This window comes from Mauremys mutica, chromosome 3 (genome assembly GCF_020497125.1).
Source record: "Mauremys mutica isolate MM-2020 ecotype Southern chromosome 3, ASM2049712v1, whole genome shotgun sequence".
NCBI lineage: Eukaryota > Metazoa > Chordata > Testudines > Geoemydidae > Mauremys > Mauremys mutica.
This window is the reverse complement of record NC_059074.1, coordinates 198,588,544-198,611,868: the sequence shown is the minus strand read 5'-3', so window position 1 is coordinate 198,611,868 and position 23,325 is coordinate 198,588,544. Positions and strand designations below refer to the sequence as shown.

Here is a 23,325-nt window from a genome sequence, read left to right as displayed (position 1 = left end):
GACCGGGAACCCAGATTCAAAGCTTCAAAGGCAACATGATAACTTTTTTTAAAAAGTATTTGTCAACATGAGGTAGAGAATAGGAGGCATGCTCAGAACATATTACCCCATAGTGGCTAAAAATACATTAAATGTATAAAGATGACATTCTATTTTTATTTGGGTGCACAGTCAAATTATGACAACTCATCAGAAACCAAAATTGAAACTAGCTAAATATATTATCCTCTTATTTATTTAGGATTATCAAATTACCAGAAGTACTTCTTAATATTTAGCATCTATATGAACTGAAAGATCAAAGGACATGGGTAATCTACCATCCCCTCCCTCTACATCCCTGGGGAGCTGTAATTATCAGACCATTAACTTAGATCTTCATCTCTCCAATATTCTTTTGTCAGGTGTGTACTCTAGGAGAAATACGCAAGTTCGCATTTCCTGACCTGTCAACAATTGGAAGAAGTTCGATATCAGGCTAAATGTTTTGTTGAAGGAAATTTCCTCTTCCCTTTCATAACAAATGACAAGCTTCACGGGGCTCCCAGGAAAGCATGCACCGCAGAAGTGTAATCTACTTGTTCAAAACTTTTCTAGTCATGAAAGGCTTAAAAAGATTAAGCAATTAGACAGTCTTAAGTATGACTAACCCTTCATAAAAACAAGTGCATAAACTTCTGAACTTTAAAAGAAACATTTAATTAAACACACATTCCTCAGCTATGAGCTATATATGTACTACCTTTTGCCATGGGCAGCTTTTAGACTAAACTGAATATTGTCATCTCCAGAGTTTTGCCCAAACAAACGACTAGATTGTATACACATTACACACAAAAACACCTGTTAAAACAACATTTCAAAGTTGCAACATCAAGCACTCTAACGTTAAGAAATGCCAGAAAACTGAGGTTGCAATCTTAATTCGGCCTCTGTGTGTATGATTTATGATATACTCTTTAATTACATGAGCACATACTATTTTTCCATCTGCTCCGAGGATGAATGAGGATTGTGTGATGAAGGAGACTTATCTTACTGCAGAAGTAACAGGACTAATGGAAAGTACCGGTAACAAGCAGTGACCATCATCCAACCAAACACAGAAGCAGGGTAATCAAATAGTGAACAAGTACTTAGTCAGTCACTACAACTCAAAGAAATAGAGAGGTTGTTATAAGTCAGAAAAATAAAAGACCACTGAAAAGCCCTATCAAACCAGAATATTTTTACAGATACACAAATATACTTAATTGTTTTCAACAATACACATCTTCTTCCTGAAATGCATTGAAAATAGACTCCTCTGTTCCCCAAAAATTGTATCCAAAGGTAAGAGCAACTAAATTTTGTAATGCTTAGAAAAAAACATGGATGGTCAGCTAGTGACTTCACACATTCTCTCTGAAGGCTATAGATAGAGAAGCGTGTTGCATCTCCAGCAAAATGAAGCTCAATCTCAAGGGAGGTTACCAGATTGCTGATTTATCTGCCTGGAAAATGGAATCATTTGATCCACCTGGCAAAGCAGGACTTGGAGAATAATATAGCCCTTTCCTGAGATTGCCAAATACCACAAGAAAAGCATTAAACTTCCTTCCCGGTTTAGAAATGAATGTCCAGACCACATCCCAAGAATAAAAATTTATTTCTAAGTAGTCAGAAAGCTTATGACTATCGAAGGAAAAAGAAATTGTCTTCTTTAGGTAACACTATTATAATCTGGACAGAGTCAAGAGCTGATCTGCAGACCACCTCACCTACGTAATTGAAAATAGGGATCTACAAATGAAGTAAATGAACCACAATATTGTTTTGTCACTTAACCGTCCCAAAATGAAAGCCATGAAAAAAGAACAAAATGGGAGGGGGAAGGGAGTAAGGAGGAATCTTCATTATCTGCTTGAAAGTAACTCTCTACGCTGCCAAATAAATGAGTAACAACCAACCACTAAAAAGTGGTGAGAAACAGTGGGATGCAACTGAAGTGTGCAGTAGAAAAGGCGTGAGAACATGGCATGTGAGCACTGAGACCAAATCCAAAGAAGCTACTTCTCAGACTGTAAAAAGTAGGGCTGGTCAGAATTTTATTTATTTATTTTAAATGTCCAAAATTACTTCTTTGTAAATATGAAGAAAAGTCAGGGTAACTTTGAGGGCTGGCGAACTCTGCCTAAGGTACTTATTGCTTGAATCCAATATGACTGTAGGAAAACAGATGAACACACACTTCAATACAATCACTCATTTTATGCCTAAAAGAAACAGTGCTAAAAAAAATTGGAACCAAATCTAATTGATTTGTTCTGGTATTGGATTTATGTTTAAATGATTATGATTCAAAGATAACTGAATCATTCACAAAATATGCTTGCTACAGCTGTGTGTGAAAAGTTGTGCCAAAGCTTAAATTTTTAAATTAATTCAAATCTCAGACTTTCCATTTAAAGTCTTCCTACATTAGTCTCTTATAATTTTCTTTTTATTTTAAACATCTGGTTATTAAGATGCTTTTACAAAAAGCATCCTACAGTACAATAATAGATCTTAGATAACAGCAAGGCTTGGCAGAAATATAGGAACAAAACTAATTCTGAACTAGTCAGGAAATCTTAAAAGTAACAGGGTGACTGAAAACTGTCATAGTTCCATTGTTGGAGCTATGAAAACATTTTTTCCATATGCAGAGAGCATGCATCATCCCCACCGCTTCTACATGCAAAAACACTGTGCAGGGACCATCCCTCAAAAATGATGAAGCATTCTCCATCCTACAAGGCAGGACTTCCTCTGTAATTGCTCCTCCTGGCACCTGGGGGCTACTATGGTACCAGGCACTAGATCTCAGAGCAGACAGATAGTATCTCCTATACACTCAGTAGTTCCACTTGTGATGCCCAGGCAACATGAAGGAGGAAACAGCCTAATGCAACAGGACGATGAGGAGAAGGAGAACAGGAACAAATGCCTGGAAGCAGATGGATAGGAGCAGAGGGGGTCAGAGCTAAAAGGCAGATGGATAGGAAAAGAAAACACTTCTGCCCCAGTGTCCATAACCACTAGCTATGCTCCCTTCCAGGATTTAAAATTAAAAAAAGAATTCCAAAGTCTCAACAGTTCACTTTTATCAGCAAATAGCTATGAAACCCCTGGGCAAAGTAAGTGCCTCATCCCTTCTGGTGGTCCACAGACAAAATAGAAGTCTACTACTGCTATCGGTTACTTCAGGGGTAGGCAACCTATGGCACATGTGCCGAAGGCGGCACACAAGTTGATTTTCAGTGGCACTCACACTGCCCAGGTCCTGACCACTGGTCCAGGGGGCTCTGCATTTTAATGTAAGAAGTTTCATTTAAAATTAAACATTTTAAAAACCTTATTTACTTTACATACAACAATAGTTTAGTTATATATTATAGACTTGTAGAAAGAGAGACATTTTAACATTTTTAGATGGTATTACTGGCATGCGAAACCTTAAATTAGAGTGAATAAATGAAGACTCAGCACAGCACTTCTGAAAGGCTGCCAACCCCTGGGTTACTTCATTAGCTCAAGTAGCAGAGAAACTGTGCTGTGTTTCTAAAGATCCCAACTCTGTTGATGACCCAAGTGGGTGTGAATATGGGTTTTTCGGGATTTTTTTTTTAAATTAATTGCATCCAAAAATCTGTATTAAAACATTCAAGATTGTAAAATCAAGTGCTCAAAGTGATGAAATGCCAGTGTAATCTTAATTTGACCCTCTTGTGCATCATTCAGTGCACAGGATGGATAGTGCTCAGGGTATAAACCAGGGTTAAATAGTGAAAGACTGTTGTCTGTCGGATCCCTGCTTCATGTGTTGCAGGAGTTGGAAGATGTGCAGTGAATGAAGCAAGGGACTGCAGGAAGAAAAAAAGATGCCCATATGGTTAAAGCAGTTGAATGCCCCTTGGAGAACTGGATTTTATCCCTGTAGTGCAGGCCTGCACAACATGCGGCCCGCGGGGGGATTCTAAATCCCCCACACACAGCGCTGTGCGGGCAGCCCAGAGCCCTTTGACTCCCAGCTGCTGCCGGGATTCAAAGGGCTCTGCGCTGCCCGCAGTGGCAGGGAGCCCAGAGCCCTTTAATTTGCCCCTGAGGGCTCCCAGCCACCTCTTCAGCTGGGAGCCCCTGGTTGATTTAAAATCAAGTATCACCTCCCCACCCCCAACCTTCCTTTTTGGCCCACAGCTGTTTTGGTGGGGCGGCGCTGGGGAAGGAGGGTTTGTTTCTGCAGGCTGGGTGGTGCTGGAGCGGGGTGTTTCCGCGGGGGTAGGGGGTTTCGGCCCTCAGCTGTTTTCTTTGGAGTAATGTGGCCCTCACCGCTTTACGAGTTGTGCAGGCCTGCTGTAGTGCCAGGAAAGTCACATAAACCAATATTACTGCAGCTAACCACTAACTGTGTTCCTCATTTTCTGGGTGCCCAATCTGAGACACCTGGAGTCAGATTTGCACAAGTGCTGAGTGCTCACAATGGCAACTGAAGTCTACAGGACCTGGGTGTTGAACATAAAGGGCTATCGAAACTAAGTACACTAAAAAGTCAGGACCTAGGCATCTCAGATTGGGCTCCCAAAATTAGCAGACATAATTTTGGATTTAAAACTTCAGGATAATACCACTTTGCCTCACAGTGGTGGTGTGAAGATAAATTCAATGCTTGCAAAACACTCCTACTCTTGTGACAGAATAACAGGAAAGACCCATGAGGAACTCAGTATTTTATTTAGTGCGGGGTTCAGAAGGCTTGTGGGCACAGACTGAATGAGGATCAAACAAAATACTGCATATCCACCTATTCACTGAGCACCACTCATTTTGTGCACTGAATGGGGCAAGAAAGAAGTATGTGATTATGTAATTAAAGACTACCATAATACACATCAAGAAAGGCCAGACCGAAGGTTAATCTTGGATAATACATGGTTCAGAGCCCTGTAACTGTGCCTTGCAAAGGACCCTTCTTACTCTTCTTGTCCTACCAATTTTCCACAGACAGCTTCAGCCTCTTTGCCTCAAAGTAACTAGAGACCTCTCCCCTTTGGTGTCAGTCTCATTAATTCCTCTATCCCTATAGGTACTCTTTTTCACCCTCAAAACAGCTTTCCCTAGTGCTCCAGCGAAGGGTTGGCTGAAAAGTCATAGTTATTAAGTCACCATATTAATTTATTTGGATTTTTGTAATTATCAGAAATAACTCACACGTGTTATAGATAATTTTCTACATGGAACTGCAGATATTACAACCCATGTACCACAGCTCAGTTACCTGTTAAGGATTTTATAATTCTATGTGTATGCATAGAGATGTTTCAAAAATACAATTTTAAAAACAAAATGGGTAGCTTTAGCTACTTAAAAAACAATGCCTCGTCTATATTCTACAGATAGAACACGTTCATAACAGCAACAAGCAGTTTCCATTGTGGTTTCTAACACTTCTGGGTCTGAAGGTTGTAACAATATAAAATCTTAGTTAAAATGATGTAATAGTTACCGATGCATAAAAATGTTCAGCTCATTTAGATGCTTGATGCCCCAATGAATTAAAAGCCATTCATGATGTAGCAACTACATGTATTCACATACTGACACTCTGTGGATAGTGGAATTATAACATGATAATTCAGATGTGCCATTAAGCCCTTCATCTTAATTAACTATAGGTAGTGATGCACATTATTAAAGGTAAACACAGGGAGAATTTACGTCAGAGTAACTGAAATTATATCAAACAAGGAAAATTCATGGACATTTTCTGTAGTTACCAACTTATACTTTCAAAAGAAGACCTTTACTTGTACATTTATTATTTTATACTTCAAAAACTTCTCTCAGGCAATGAATTCAGATTATGGGCTAAAAAGCAATATAACAGAGCAGGGGTCGGCAATCTATGGCACACGTGCCACCTTTGGCACCCGAGCCAATTTTGCCTGGCATGCAGCTGCCAGCCGGGGTCCCGGCCGCCGGCCCTGCTCAGCGTGCACGGCTGGCTGAGTGAAGCGGGGCCGGTGGTCAGGACCCCAGACTGGCGGCAGGCCCGCCCCCCCGCGGCTCCCCTCTCACCACGCTCGTTCTGCAGCTCCCAGGAGCGTGAACTGCCGCTGCCCCTCCCTCACAGGCTCAGAGCCCCGTGCCCTGGCGGCTCTCACTCCCAGGAGCTGCAGAGCCTGAGTGCAGCGAGGGGGGAGCCAGGGGGTGCATGAGGGCTGCCGCCTGCATGCATCTGCTGCAGGAGCCCCCCCGGGGGGGCACTGAGCCGCAGCCCAGGCAGGCGCACCCTCTGGCTTCCCCCTCACCACTCTTAGGTTCTGCGGCTCTCGGAAGTGAGAGTCACCACTGCCCCTCCCGCAGCTCCCCACCCCCTCCCGCTGCCTCAGCACTCCACGTAGAGTCCCGGGGGGGCAGTCAGGGAGCAGGGGGAGGGTTGGATGGGTTGGGAGTTCTGGGGGGTCTTGTCAGGGGGTGGGGAGTGGTTGGATGGGGTGTGGGAGTCCCCGGGGGTCTGTCTGGGGCAGGGGTGTTCATAAGGGTTGGGGCAGTCAGAGGACAGGTAGGGGCTAGAGTCCTAGGGGGGCAGTTAGGGTGGGAGGGTCTCAGGAGGGGGCAGTCAGGGGACAAGGAGCAGGGAGGCTTAAGTAGGGGGTGGGATTCTGGGGGGCAGTGAGGGGCAGGGGTTCCAGGAGGGGGCAGCCAGAGGACAAGGAGCGGGGGTTCTGACCAGGGCAATTGGGGTGGGAGGGAGTGGATGGGGGCTAGGGTAGGGCTCTCCCCTCTTTTTTGATTGTTGAAATATGGTAACCCTGGGCGAGGGGGCGCATGGGGGCTGGCACCCGCATACCTCCACTGCAGCCTACAGGCGCCCCCAGGGGGTCGCTGGGCCGCAGACTGGGCAGGAGGGGCAGGGGGGGCGCAGCCGCTCCCCGCTAGCGGTGCCACTGTCGCCTTTGCAGGGCGGCTGCCCCCGTGCATCGTGACAGCTCCTCCATGGCTGGGGCTCGCTGCTGCCGCAACCGGGATGCTCTGGCTCTCTGGTGCCTCCGGAAGTTGGTCTTCCTTGCCGAGCTGCTGCAGCGGCCCAAGCCCTGCAAAGCCAGTGAGTGGACTCGGGGCAGGGGCCACCTGGGTGGGGTTGGGAGGGCTTGCAGGGGGGCTGTGCACCCTCCAGGGGACTTCAGGGGGTGGGGAGGGGGGAAACCTGGTCTGGGGAGCAGCCCCTGGCCCCGGGGTCTATAAAAGCTCATTGGGGATTTGCCCCTCAATGAACCGATGTGCAAGGTAGAAGTTTCGCTTAGGTGGCAAAATATCCTTGCACCAGCCCTGCCCCAGGGGGTGCATGCACCCCAGGTTTAGAACCACTGCACTAAACTGATAAGATCTGCATTTTTATTTAATTTTAAATGAAGCTTCTTAAACATTTTAAAAAACTTGTTTACTTTACATACAATAGTTTAGACTTATAGAGAGAGACCTTCTAAAAACGTTAACATGTATTACTGGCACGCGAAACCTTAAATGAGAGTGAATAAATGAAGCCTCGGCACACCACTTCTGAAAGGTTGCCAACCCCTGTAATAGAGGTTGCACTTATTAAGCAGAAGTGATTCCAGAGTTTATTCAGACTCACATCTGAATCTCCGAGTTGCAAAAATAAATTTTGCTATTTATTATTTCGGCTTGTACTCCTATACAACTATGGAAGAGGAAGATGGATTCACACATTATCAACAGAATTATTAAATTACTATTAGCGAGTCAGGTCCTATCTTCATTAATATTCAATAGGATTGCACAAGTGTAAGCAGAAGAGAAACCGCCCTGCTAAGTCTAGTACTGGTGACGATACACATGGCAGAAAACACAACTTGGTTTTTAAATGTCATGTTGAGTTTTGCAGGGCTGATTTATACTAGCATTGTCTTTTTACTTGCAAAATGATAAAATAATCTGATCTGGAAAGTCACTAACAAGAAGACTAAGAACCCCACACAATGCCTTTTTTTCACAGCTTCTCATATTACGGACTCCCTTTTAGCTATTGCTCCTTTTCCGCTTAAAGTTTCACTGGAGATTCAGGCTTCTTTCAATACCCATCCTCCTGTGGTCCCAGAAATCAGTGTTTTACAAGATAACTTCGTTGTCTCCTCCATTTCAGGTTCCTGAAATCCCTGTATTGCCCTTCTAGTTGCTTAAGGAAACCTTGAATATCCTTATCTTCCATAAATTCACAATTTCTGCCTTATTTAAAATTTGTCTCTCTACACCGCTCAGGTTAGGGTGGGAGGTATAATTTTAAGAGACTTACACGATGATAGAAAAGCCAGGTTACTTTTAAGGGGGATTAAAGGCAGGTTCATAATACACTCAGTCAGTTTACAACATTACTGTAGGGTTTTTTCTTTCTGCATTGAAGCAAAAATCTTAATTTAGTTGAACCACATTATAAAATTCATTTATCAAGCACTGATAGTCTCACCTGTGCCAGGACTACTTCCTACATTCCAAACCTCTGATCGGCTTTTTAAACAGTTTCATTTTCTTCTTAAAACTACCAACTGTCAAAATATTTCTTACCACCCTCAAAATTATATTGATTTGAGATGCAGGCCATAAATAGTTATATTCTACCCTGGACCAGTGACTTTTAAGGTTTAATATTTTATTATCCAGATTGGCTAAAAGTTGCTGCTAAACGTTAATAAAATAATGGATATTCGGGGGGGAAAACCAGCATTATAGCAAACAAGATTTTTTTATTCTTCCCAAATTTTAGAATATGGAAAAAGATACCATATTTTTCACATGTGTGAAAAAGTTATGATTCTAAGGCATATAAAAACTATTTGAGAAAAATCTAAAAGAAGAATGAAACAGCAAACACGTAAGAAAAACTGGCAAGTGGCACAAATTAGACAAACAACACTATAGCTGAGGAATTGTGCTCAATCATTGTTTACTTCCATTTTCCTCACTATAACCCATCTGGATTTTTAATGCTAAGAAATAATAGAACACTGTTCATAGTTTTGATTGCTACAAATCCCATGCTTCATTCTATATATACACACCTCAATAAACGGGCCAGTAAAAATACTGCAAATTTTTCTGAGCGAGAAAAGAAAAAAGAAACTGCTGAAGTGCCAGATAAATTTACCTGGAACCCATTTAATCTCCATTTCCATATCATTTTCTTCCCGTTTCTTCTCTTTTTCTTGGATACTCTGCAAAAGTTCTCTGTATCTGGCAATTTGCTCTTCATCATCCTTCTCACTTTTCTTGGGTTTGTCATATTCTGTTTCATTGGCTACATCACCACCTAAAAAAAAGACAAAACACTAAAGCTATTGTGGAAAATCTCAGGATATTATGAATGAATATTTGAAGGCAACACAGATAAGATAAGCAAATGATTTCAGGTAGAACAGTCTGGACAATCCTTCTCATTGCTATGAACTGATTCCTCGCTTTAAAAGATCATATAAGAAAAATTGAGAGGATATGGGAAAACTGGATGGCAGAAGGAACTAATGATAGGGTGCAGAGTTCTTCACCCCTTCTATAGGTCACTAGTTTCTGAAACCATCACAACATATTACTATCAAAATCAATATTTAGTAGTGGTAAAGCACTTTGAAAATGTAAAATGCAGTATAAATGCCAACTAAACAATCACCACAATATTCTTGTGAGGCAGATAAATACTAATGCCTAATTTTCTTAACTTCTGTTTGTCTCCTCAATTTTAAATGACATGCCCAGAGCTACAGAAGGGAGCCAGAACTGGAAGTCAGGAGTACCCAGCATATAGCTCTTTGCTCAATTCACTACATCAGTGACTTCAAGACACTGACAGGTCAGGGAGACAAAAGCAATGTACCTATTTTGCCTGACGTGCATATACAAATAAATATGCAAGAATAGGAAACAAATATATATGTTCTAGAACTTCATAGGTTTGAAGTGAGCCTTTCCCCACATACAACATATAGCAGGTCAAATGTACTACTGTGTGATTTTTCACACCCTCCTCCACGCCACACATTTTGGGACTCTGTGTTTCCATTATTACTTAGCCAGGACGTGGCATTGTGTGTCAGTCTCTCCTTGAAATTTTACATGACATTGGCTACTGATTTTTAGCAGCAAGCTTTCCCCTATCTCAGTTTGCGGACTCTAGCCATCTGAATGCTGAAATGTATTGTGCAGGAAGTGTTAGTTGTGATTGCTGAATGGGCATAAGTACTGTAATGGTATTGTGGGGGATTATTTTGTACACAGAGTCTACCAACCAAGTTACAATTTGATTTATGATTTTTAGAAAATCCTGTGAGATTTTAGACATCCACAACATTTTTAAAATGCTGCAGTTACTTTAATAATAATATATGGAGATATACCTATCTCATAGAACTGGAAGGGACCCCAACAGGTCATTGAGTCCAGCCCCCTGCCTTCACTAGCAGGACTAAGTACTGATTTTGCCCCAGACCGCTAAATGGCCCCCTCAAGGACTGAGCTCACAACCCCTGGTTTAGCAGGCCAATTCTCAAACCACTGAGCTATCCCACCCCTCCTTTAAGCTGCACTTCCCTGCAGAGGCAAATCTGATGGGTAGGACGGTCAATATTTGCAGATCAGCATCACTGTCGCCTGCTATTCAAGTGGAAAGGTTAACACACAGGGTACAGTGATGCAGCAGCTCTTTACTTTAAGGCTAGAGATCGTGAAACTGAGGCTGTTGCTCTACTCTTCTACTGTTCACACCAAGAAGTGTTGTTCCTCAGGTTGGGAGGACTGCAGGCAAAGCAGACCCTTAACTTGGCTGCTGTTTTCCACTTTGTCTATCAGCAGCTAGAAACTAATCTCTGAGAACCCTGCTAATGGTAAAGGTACATTCTCTCTGGAAAGGGGCCAGGAGAGAGGTGTCTGCTTAGGAAGCAAGGGAAATTCTTGTGTGCGTGCCTGGAGCCCTGAATTCAGGGGGGAAGGCAAATTCTTACTTGGGGGCAGGGAGGATGGACAGCTCTATTGCATTGAAAGACAGTGTCCTCGTGGTCAAAGAGGCTGCCTTTAAATTTTACATTGGTTACTGATTTTTAGCACTAGGCCTATTTCTGAGAGAATCATTCATGATTCAATTCTCTTCTAGTACTTGGTTCAGCTGAGGAAGGCAGACTTTAGTATCCAAACCAATGTCAAAATCTAAATTCTGAGTGTTTTGGTTTTGTTGATTTTTCAAAGAATGTTACCTAAGATGGTAAAATTAAACTATCATGGTAATGGAAAAGACTTTCCACTTTCAAATGGCAAAGAATTGTGTTTTCTTTGCTCAGAGTGCACAGTTTCTAAAACAGTCAATGTTCAACATCACTTTTAAACAATCTGTAAGAATCTTAATTAGCTTAGAGAACAACAAAAAAACATTTGACAAAAGCTGTTGGGAGGCCAGAATCAGCTGAATGCATGTGCGAAGTCTGTTCATAGTTCAAACGGTCTTGCTGCTAGTTTTCAAGTGTCATGCTGTACTGCACAGCATGATAAACCACTTTCTGATTGTGATTAAGGAGACAATGGTTTTTTGTGCCAATAGTTTGTTCAAAGATTTTAGACCAAAAGTGAAATAAAGAATTGCCTTGCACAGAAAGACAATTAAAGACAAAGTTCTAACATATGAATAAGTAAGCAATTGAAAATTGGACTAAAAAATTGTAGATATATTCTGATTTTGTTTAGATTACAGTACCAATGTAAATTCTTTTGTACTATTGGCCATTATTGTGTGGAACTGATTCATCTGTTGATATAGGCAGGAATGTCAAAGAAAGATATTTCCAGAGCAGTGGTTCAAGTTGTGAATTTTATCATTTTAAGAGCTCTTAACTAAGCAAGTTAAACATTTAGAAGTAGAGAGTCTCAACATGCAGGATTGCTGATTTATAACAGTGTCAAATGATTAAATTAAGGCCATATTCTTGGAATCATGGAATGTTTGGAAGAAGTCAGCTTATTCTTAGATCAAAAGGGACAAGATTATCCTCAACTGGCAATAGCAGAGTGACTCGATGCTTTTTGCTGGCCTCACTCAACATGCCCATGAGCCAAATATAAAACTTCAAGATTCAGAACGACAGCAAACATCACGTTTGACACCAAAACTTATTAAAAGAAGCTGGAAACATTCAAGACTTGGATGACAGAAAGCTAAAATACTTCCCTTTGTTGAGAAAACATCTGGAAAATTCAGCAACTTTCATGGATATCGTGGGCAACATCATAGAAATTTACCAATCAAATACAATTGAGAAGTCACTGGAAACTTATGCTGGATGGTTTAAGTTCTCACAGACAGAAGTTACAATTCAGACCGCCACACAAAGTGTTAAGGACTCTACTACATAGATCTTGAGTGGCTAGATTGAGAGGCAGATCACTGCATTCCAGTAGAATGCTATCTGAAAAACAAAGTTTGTTGACTTCAATTTTCAGCTGGCAAATACTGAGCATGGAAGGATTGAAGAAAAACCTCCTGAAAACAGTTTTTGTGAGCTTGGAAAACACTGCCAGATTCTTTTTTTCCCCTATAAAAAACTAGCTGTAGCTTTGCTGATGACCCATTTGGTTCAACTGTACTTGTGTTAACTATCTTCAACAATTAACTGACAACTCTGACATCAGAACTTGACTATCAGATTATATAGGTAGAACACACACAACACTGTAAAGAAAATACAAGCCTTCAATGAATAGCTGACTGCCAAAATGCAACAGCAGGAATCCCGTGACCACTAGCTCTTCTCCTCTGGCATGTCATGTGTTGAAAATACTACATTTGCAATTTCTTGGCATGTAATGCACAAAATGTTTGCCATCACAGCACTAGACCTCACGTCCCATCCCTCACAGATACCTGATTGGTGTCCAAAGTGAAATAATTTAATTAGGGCCCTAACAAGAATGCAGGCAGAATCAAAATATTAATGCGAAATCCTGCTCTCCCCGCCGCACTAGGGCCGCAGCGGCAGGCCAGCAGGATGGGCTGCATAGGTGAACTAGTGCAGCCCCACTTAAGAGTCAAGCTGCTGTGGTGTTGTGCTGCAGAGTCTGCTCTGCCTTCCTGCACAGAGTCGGGGGTGGGAGGGGTGAGGTTGGGCTGATGTCAGAGTCTCCCTCTTCCCCCGCTGGTGTACCTGCTCTCCGCTGAGCTGCAGTGGGCGGACAGGACACCTGCCTGTGCACCAGCCTCTGGCTCAGGAGTGGTTGCTACTGGCTGAACAAGCGTTCAGGCTGGTGAATGCTCTGCTTAAAGAGACAACATGCTGCCACAACACACACACATTCCCCTGTGACACTCTGTACCTCAACGTAGCACCCTGGAACCTCCATATTCACCTTGTCATCATGATTATGATATGTTTTGTACAAAGTATGCCTTCTGAGGTATCATTTTAAAAGTCTTGATCTATTGAACATTAATATCCTGCTGAATTGGATGTGCTAGCTTTGTATATGAAGTTACAAAGTATTGCTTTCTGTTTTACTGAAACAGCTGGGAGAAGCCCACAGCCAGCTTGTCAGCTGCAACAAAGGGAGGGCCAGACAGGCGTTAATGGCCCATTAAGAAAAGAATCCAATATCCCAGAGATTTCTCAGAGAAGGCATGTACACCATGGAGGCAGATTAACCCATAACACAGCAAGCATCTTTCTAGCAGCTGGCCTCTCTCCCTCCCTGTCCACACCATCTCGACAGCTGGAAGACTGTCTGGAGACAAAGACTTGGAACCAGAGAGATTGGTCCAATGCTGGAAGGGATCCACTCTGTGTATTGAGGAACTGTAAGCTGTCTAACATCTGTTAGTGTTAGAAACTGATTCAAATCTTGCTTAGTCTGTTAAAAAGTCAGAATTTAAATTGTGCATTTATTTTTCTCTCTTAGGTACCCTCAACTTAGATCTCTATGCCTGCTATTTATAATCATTTAAAATTTATCTGTCTGTAGTTAATAAATCTGTTTTATATTTTATCTAAAACAGTGTGGTTTTGGTTGAAGTGCTTGGGGAATCTCAGCTCAGGTTAACAAGAGCTATCACACATTCACTACCCTTTTGTCAGAGTGGTGAACTAAGAAATGAGCGTACACCAGTCAGGCTTCTGACCAGTGCAAGTCAGTAAGGTTCTGGGGTGCAGTCCTGTCCGTCCCCAGCCAGAGCCAGGAGTCCCCTTTGCTGGGGTGCTCCCAGCAGCACAGGGAAGATTGGACACAACTCCACAAGTCTCCTACAACTGCAGGAACCTCTGGGGCTGCTGCCCAGTCCCAGAGAGTGTCCTGAAGCAAAGGGAGGCACCCGGAGGTGGGTCTCGTCTCCCCCCGTCTTCTCCCTGAGTGGCTGTGCAGGAGATTGACAAGCCCTGTCATTCCTCTGCCCAGCAGGAGCTAGGACTCCCCTTTGCTGAGGCACTCCTAGGAACAAGGGGGCATCAGATTTCATGGAGAAGGGCTTATTTCACGGTCCGTGATGCGTTTCACAGTCGTGAAATTGGTAGGGCCCTAAAAATAACATATAAAAGGTCACATCTGGTCATTCTTCTGCATGAAGCTCTACTGAAATGAAACTTCTCCTGAACTCAGTGACCATTTTGAACAAGAGATGGACACATCTGTCCCAAAAGTAAGTCTGCTTGGTTCATGGATCCGGTTTATAACTTAAAATACCTTTAATTCAAAAAGAAAAAAAGTAGGGAAGAAGAGAACCAATTTTAGATTATCAGATGCAAGGAACTAAGGCAAGACTTACCAGAAGAGGTTCAGGCCCAACTATATAGTATACCTTTTCAAAAATGTCTTTGTTAAGAAGGGTTTATAAACCACCAAAATACAAACTCCTAAATACAAGTGCTCACATCCCTCCTTACAATGGAGTAGTGAAAAACATTTTTGTTACGGACTGGCTCCACCTTGTCTTGTACCACATTTAGATTAAAAGCCAATAAAGGCCTAGTAGTTTACTCTATAGATTTCTGTCTGAAATTATTATAGGAGTTAGCCTAAATATAAGGTTCACTGCTAACACTTTTCATTTATAAAGATTCCTGCAAACTTTATTTTATTTTTTTGGTTGCAAAGCTCTAATCCCTTTATTGTTTGCAGCAAACCTCTGTAATTTCACAGGGTAACTCAGGTTAGAAAAGTGCCATTCCTTTGTCTGATGTAATTCCATTTAGGTTCAGCTGATTTATAAACTGGTAAAGACATTAATTCCCATCACTTGCTTTGCCGCTGGAAGATGCTGGCAGCATGCCAAAATAACTGACCATGAACATTCTAAAGAGGTGAACCCACACTACTACTGTCAAAGCAGCAGAACAGCAGCACACGGGACTGTGTACGCCTGGGAGCTGCTAGGGCAACCTTAGTAGATATAGTGGTAGGTAAATAACCTCCTGTTTAATACAGTTCAGAAATATACATTGTCAAATGACACAATCCAATTTTGTTGTATATCATTGTCCAGTTGTATCTAGAAAATATTGAAGGAAAAAGTGTGAATACATACAAATGTGTGGATATTTTCTTTTGCAACTGCTCATTTATAAAAAGTTGGGTGTACCGTATTTTAATTTATGACAAAACCACATTTATAACTTCAGTATTTCTAAAAGTAAAAATATAATTCAAATGTTACCCTCAAATTGAAAGGGCTAGACGAAGTTTATTGATTCATAAGGATTTTCAAGCTGAAAATAGGTAGAGAAAGGAAATTGTCTGGATTTTTTAAATATAATTATCAATAAAATTAAAATGTGTAGATTAAAAGAGCTGCATTCACTCTTCAGTGCTACTGATAAACATCATCTATATTTGCGCACAGCCGTCATTGGTGATAGAGCACAAAACAGATCCTTACAAAACTGTTTTATGACAGCACTGCCAAGAGCCATGGGAGACATGTTTTACTTTAAAAAATCCATATAAAAGCAGACTAGGATGGGGTAAAAGAAACACTATTTATAAATAAAATACTTTTATAAGTTAAAAAATATAAAATAAAAAAGTGCCTAACATTCTTTCCACTCTATCACACTTTTACATTTCCATTTAAACAGCTGAAATTCATTTTTTCTGTTTGTGCTTAGTGCCACAATAATAATATGGGATACATGACAGGATTCCATCCAACAAGTCAATGAATAAAACATCAGGAACATGTTAAAGAAATAGCAATGTATTTCTTTCTGTTAAAAGCTTATTGTTAAAAACAGAATTAGAAGCAAGATCTTTCCGTGTTGAAAATGTACTGGCAAGTGTGATGACAGTTCAATTCCCCCTCCTCCAGTAACAGAACTTTTTGTAACGCTAAGATATTGGGCCACTCACTGTGGAGGTCCATTTCCACCATCACCCCCAACCATATGCACTACCTCTCACTGCACACCTGGAATCTTTCAAGGAGTTAAGAAACAGACTATTTGTCCTTCCCCTACTGCTCTGACGCACCTGAGTGAAGTTAAAAAAAAAAAAAAAAAAAGAGAATTCTTAGCAATGTGTTTTAAAAATTCATTCGTAAATCAAATGAGGACCAATTGGGCATTATTCTCAGCAAGATATTACCAAGCAGGGGTTGCTGACAGATGAATTCCCTAGGCTCTGAGTAAAAGATCTGGAGCAATTCCTTGAAACAAGATAGAAAGATCGTTCCTGTAACTCATCTCTGATTATTAGCTTCCTTTAATACAGTGCACAAGTGCCCCAGATCAGTTTTTAAAACTATTTGAAAGAACCGACCAAAGCTTCAAGACATTTTACATTCCTTCCAAATTACTTTATGACAGTGGTGGTAAGGTTACATAAAGTTCATATGGAGGGACAGCAAATCAGGGAATTTAGGAATCTATAAAATGACAACATGTTGACTAATATATACCAGAGGATTTACTAAAGTTAAATTGCATTCTCCTTGCACCCCAAAGAAAGCTGACAGAACTGAAAACTGATTGAAAGACAGTATCACAACATTATGTCACTAACATGCAGGAGTGCCGAGTAACAAAAACCCAAAATATATAATCACAGCACTTCCATTTCATTAACTTTGAAAATATATTAAAAATACCCCTTAATGTTCAATTGAGCTGGTAATACAAGATAATACTCTCTAAAAGGTTTTGAAGAGGGCAAGTACATCCACAATTGTACAGTTTTAGAAGGCTAGGTTCCTGAAAGAATTGAAAGGCACTGTACATCCAGCTCCTTTTTAAAAATATCAGAAAAAACAGTAACTAACAATAACATTTCTTTTCCTTTAGTGAGGATTGAACACAGACTGCAATGAGGCTAGTGAATTCACTGGATACTTGAGAGAAATATTCTCATAATCAGACAGACTAGAAATAGTACAGAACTTGGTAAAGATTTTTCCTGCCTAACAATAACTGCAGCAATCAAATTCTCTGCTGGTGATTCAAACTTTCGGGGACGATAACTGACACTAAAAAGAAATTAAAGTTCCAAAACTATTCAAATTTTGTGTCATACTAAGTTATGATTTAGTGTACGTAAAATATAAAAAGTATCATTAAGGAAAATATATGTGGACCTCTCAGTATTCAGGGAAAACTATTTTTTCTATCCAAAAACATGATTCCAAAAAACAACTTTAGATCTGCACACTGATTCCCACCATGCTACCAGAAACCCTCTTACATGTACTATAGAAGTATGGACTAATAACTTTTAAATCACTACTTATCCACAGCATGTAGCTCTACTTCACCACCTATTAGCCCAAAATCCCCACATCTTCCCTCTTATCCTCTATATAAGAGCCAGAGAATCCACCCTCCCCAAGTTAATCACCCAGCTGTGATCAGGAGACAAACACCTTTCTCCCACCCATCCACTGTTCCAAAACCAAAAAAAATAATCTGCTCGGCTAATCACCCTAGTCACATTCCTACTCCAAGATAAAGACCTCACTTTCCAAACACAGACCACATATCTACCTTCACTCAATTCACTATGCTCAGAGGCTGGAGATTGCCAAAAAAACAAAAACAAAAAAACCCCACCACCATTCAAACCAGCCTAATTATTAAACTGTTCATCATAGAGAAGAGAAACAGACAGCAAGTCTGTAGAGTTAATACCAGTATTAGTTATTATAATAAGCAAGTTATTACAATATGCCTGTTAAATGGATATTAGACAGTTTTTCAGGGGAAGAGAAGGTTGTTTCATGAATACACAATACTTTATACATTAATATTTATTTTCGAGATGTCATCTGCGTATGTTTGAATATGCATCTGTACACTGAACTGTCCATTTCCATACTTGCAAATGCTCAGTCTTGCATAAGGGAATTACTTCTTTTGAAAGATTAACTGCAAAGTTCCTTATTATAATACACAATAGCAATCTTGATTTAAAGAATGTTTGTCTATTAATTTCCTTATTTAAAGAATGCAAGGCCCATAGACTTTCTAGGAATTAGACAGGGTCCCTAGCTTCCCCTCCTGCATCTCTGATTGAAACCCAGAAGTTTGAACTCTGCAAGACACCTGGTTCCCTAGACATATATTATTAATCTGTGGAGTTCACAAGCTTTGCACAATTCTCACCACTCCACGAGTTACAGAGATTTAGAACTTGAGATCCCCAATTTCTAGTCTTCCTTATCTTGCACTACCTTGTGGAGCTGTTCCTCAGCATCTCCTTGCCTTGCACAGACTTTATAAAGCACAAATTGGGCCATACAGACTTTAAAGCACAAGTCACTGTACCAAATAAGCAGATTTTTGTAATTGTCTTCACATTGCTATCCTATGCTCTAGTCAATGTAACTATATACTGTTTCAAGTTTACAATCAAACTTTTTTTTTTAAAAATCCCCACAAATGAAAAAGTTTGATATCTGAGTATCATTTTAAAAATTTCATCTCCTCCAAGTTATGGACATTAAAAAAAAATGGTATTTCAAGCTTGCCAAAGAAATCCTAAACTGCTCTGAAAGTAAGCACAAAAAATACTTTTCCAATGCAAACTTTTAAAGGGCATGAATTTAAACACTTCTAAGTTAAAACTACCAGTATTAGAGAGAAAGCTGCTACTGAGCAACTCCCAAACCATTTGGTCCTGGGAAGGTTCTAGATGGATTGTCAAGTCCAGGACCAGATTAACCCACCTAGGCAAACATACACCTCTCCCAGCCTGCTGTGGAGGAGAGGCGAGCAAGCCCACCATGTATTCAGCCTGCAGCAGTGGCTACGGTCCCAGGATGCTGGGCCTGATACCCCACTTAGGGCACTGAGACCTGGTGCAAGAGGTCACAGCACTGCTCAGCTTTCACCTGGCTGCCCCATCATCTTAGGAGGGGGGGGGTCGGGGACAGCTGAGCCAAACTTGAGTGGCGCTGTGGCTCTGCATGCCTGGTTGCACCACCACACCCCCAGATTTGGTCCAGCCCAGGGCCTCCCCTCCACATGAACCAGGATTAGGGTTGTGGGGTCAGGGTGGAATGTGTATATACCTAATGGGGAGTCCCAAAAAAGGACAAAAACTGTAGCAAGTTGGCCTGGGAACCACAGAGGTAAGCCATAAAAAAAACTGAGACTAGAACCCTCATCCTTTAGCTTCACCACCACAATATTCTACCACTGGACTTCAGAGAAAACATCTTTTACAATACATATAGGAATCTTCTGCTTTTTCTGACGTTTAACCAGCTATTGGAGCTACAGGGGTGGGAGGTGTCAAAATAAGCCTTTATAATAGCTCATGACTGTATCCTTAAACATGACCTACAAACAACTTAAAGGGTGGTTTGTGTCTTTGTGTGAGTTTCCTTATTAATAGGAATGTCAAAAGTCTCATCTTCCCTGATTTGCTGGAGGACCTCTTGATATCTCCATATTTTACTATGAGCTGTCATACCACACCCTAATTGAAAGACCAAGGATGTGGAATATTTAAACAAAGGCTTCCTTTATACCAATGCTCACTAGTCTTCGACCTTAACCAGGCAGTTCTCCCACCCCACACAAAAAAAAAGTTTGAACATTACACCTAAAAATGTTTCCCCTCTCAAATGTACAGCTTCCATTCCCTTTGTTCTAGTTTTGTCACCATTTCACTAGCTCTCTAGTCACACAGAAGTTCCCAATGTAGAACACAGCTGAATGGAAAAAAACCAAACTTTCAGGACTTCTTTACATACCACAAACAAAAGAAGGGTACAACTCCATTTTTGGCCCTTTATTAGTAACCTTTAATTTTGAAGGGAATACACTCTCTCCATAATGGCTCCTGACTATTACAACCTTTACTATGGACAACATACTGTCCCTCATAAATCATATTTAAGGAAGAAAGTTTAAATCAGTAAAATAGTTTTTAAAACTATCTGGAGTTTATTACTAACCTACAAAGTGTATGCTCTTGAATTGTTTTGCTCATAACGTAAGCAAACACTGCATAAGAATTATAAGTACCTTGTTGCTCTTCCTCCTCTTCACTAGATGAAGCCAAATAAGCTTGAAAATCCATGTCAAGAAGTTCATCTTTTTTAAAATTTCTCTGTAGCAAAGTTGTTCTTTCATGATCTGTCTCATCCCATGTGATATCCACCTTTAGAAAAACAGATAACATATAAAATGTAAAAGGTAAAGCTTACATTTTTGCCCAGAGTGCAGTTTGTAATACTTCCTATTACAAGTTTAACAAGAGAAAAACAACAACAAAAGAAATCAAAGGGTATGACCTAAATTTCATTTCAAAAGGCTACTGACTTTTAGGGAACAGTATTTTATGCATTTAAGAACCATTTAAGTCTTAACTAAGGAGCTACTACCACACATCTCCATAAAATCAAGTAGATATAAACAACAATTAATAACTTAGTTACAACATATTTTCGTCTAATGCACCCTATGCATAATATTTAGTTTCTTCTAGTATTCCCTATATGCTCAAAATTTCAATGAGTTTTAGCTATCTGGAAAGTCTGAAGAGTCTCCTATTGCATTAATAAGATCATTTGTGATAAAATAGGCAAGAAGTGGTGCTACATTTCTTAAAATACCCAGGTCAGTCCAATTAACATTTTCTTTTAAATAATCAAATTTCATTCTGTATTCAAACTGAAAGTGGGCTAAATTTAACGATAATAAAACACTACTCTTCATTTATAACAATGAGGTTGAATCCGTTTAAAGTGTGAAACTCAGTCTTAACTCTAGTCATAATTTATACCTCTGTAACACACACATACAATATCTATTTGATGTCTACATCTCTACAATCATGAGTATATACAGGGATCCTTTCTCCACTATCACCAGTGCCACCAATCCATTATTTACATATCTTATATAAACCAAGAAAAACAAAGCTCAACAAATTACAAAGGGTTACAAAAACACTGTTAAGATACCGTCGATGTTCCCATAGCAGCAGATGTGAAGTACTTTGGTTTATATGCAGCTCCATCCACTTCTGAGGCTATGTCCTTTGGCTCATCATCAAATGTAACATCATCTGGAATAAATCTTAAAGGCAAAGAAGATGTCTTGTTATTCAAACACATATTGTGATGTTTCAAAAGAACAAACAGTTATAGGCTCAGCTTCTCTCTAATTAAATCCGTGCACATTAATACAGAAGATTTTGCTAGGATAAGAAGTGGATAAGCCCAAAGAGAGCAACATACAGGAAAAGGATAAAAACCATATCACACAAGTTAATATTTGCACTGTACATTCAATTTCCACATCCTCTGTATTTTATAAAATAGTGTGGAAAAAGGTAAGAAATTAATTTTTTAAAAGAATTACAATTTAAGAAGTTAAATTGATTACTTTGAATTTTTAATATTTAGTACTTTGCATATGGCCAGTATAGGTATGGAATGCTTCCAACAGGTATGATTTGTAAGTTAACTATAAATCATTAAAACAGGATAGATTAGAGACCCTAGGATCCATATTTTTTTTGGCCAGTAGTAACTACATGTGCAAACAACACTGATTAAAAAAATGGAAGTGAACAAGTTAAAAATATTGAGTACGAGTGAGATTATTAAAATAACCCTAAATATATCACTGGATGTATTTATGTTTTTCCTGGAAGATCAAGACACAGAATATGTACGGAGACAGAATCTCTCAACTTTGCTTCTTAATTCTCATATTCTGAGCACAGCATTTTTGAGACGAGAGGAAAACACCTTTATAAAAACTAACCTCACTTTTCTAAGCACTATCTGCTCTTTCAGGATAGATCTACTAGAACAGTTCAGATTATTTTCAGTATTGTCACAAATTAGGGAAGAAAAATTAAGCAATTTTGAAGACAAGTGGAAGTCAATATGAAGCTGTGAAATTCTAAAGGGACGTTATCTTAAAAATCAAAAAGCCGTCTGAAAATTGTTTAAATACCATTTTTACAAGATGCTTATATCTAGAGAATATTTTTCCCCTTTCATATAGTCAACTTCGTGCATTTGACTGAACTTGGTGTAAAGACAATTTTGTTGTTTCCCATGTTGTGTAGGTCAGTGAGAAACATTCTTTAAAAATAGAAAACATGATCGTAAAGTCACAACTATTAGCCATGGGACCTCGTGTATTTTTAGTGCCTGAAACTATTTAACCTCATTTTAAAAAAACTGAGTAGGGTTCAAGTTGATTATGTCCCTTGAAATGCAACTGCCTGACAATGAAAGCTACCCAGTGCACCTCCAAAAACATCTACTTTTCTAATTTAATAAGTTAAGCAGAAGAGAAAGAAAGGCTTTGGGGATTCTCAAACAGGTTCCTCTGCTGTAAGACAAGATCTTTCTAGGATGTGAAAGTTTCATTAACAGGAACACAAAAGTATATGTCTAAGTCATTTCCTTTGAAATACAACACCCAGTGTCTATGAGGTAATACACCTTAGCTTTTTCCCTATCACCTGCAATTTCAAGCCCTCAACAAAACTGGGATCTAACAGAGATTATTTTTATTGACAATCAGAATGCTTTTCTGTGCAAAAGGAGGAATAGTCTGGTGATAAAGCAGGACTGTAGTTTAGCTTCCTGCCTTCTTAAAATATGAGGTTTGAAGTGATCAAGCTTTCTGACTTTGAATCATAAAGCCTGAGCACAAAGATGCACAGCCTGAAGACAATAGCAGCTATACATTTGCTATTAATTCAAACAACTGTAATAAAGGAACGAGTTAACCTCGTGCCTCAGGTGAAGGAAGCAAACATACAACAGTAGCAGTGTGTTTTTCTATTAGTGTCCTACTGCTTTACTTG

The 23,325-nt window shown here is 40.0% G+C and overlaps 1 protein-coding gene across 5 annotated transcripts in view; it reads right to left on the bottom strand.

Moving 5' to 3' along the window:
• ESF1 (ESF1 nucleolar pre-rRNA processing protein homolog) overlaps window positions 1–23,325 on the bottom strand; it is a 61,665-nt gene that overhangs the window by 25,811 nt on the left and 12,529 nt on the right. For all 5 annotated transcript variants that reach the window (XM_045009451.1, XM_045009450.1, XM_045009453.1 and 2 more), the window contains 3 exons: window positions 21,458–21,572; window positions 20,517–20,652; window positions 9,185–9,346 (listed from right to left, as the gene is read on the bottom strand). In XM_045009451.1, the coding sequence (XP_044865386.1) occupies window positions 9,185–9,346; window positions 20,517–20,652; window positions 21,458–21,572 (413 nt within the window). The remainder of the gene's footprint in view (window positions 1–9,184; window positions 9,347–20,516; window positions 20,653–21,457; window positions 21,573–23,325) is intronic.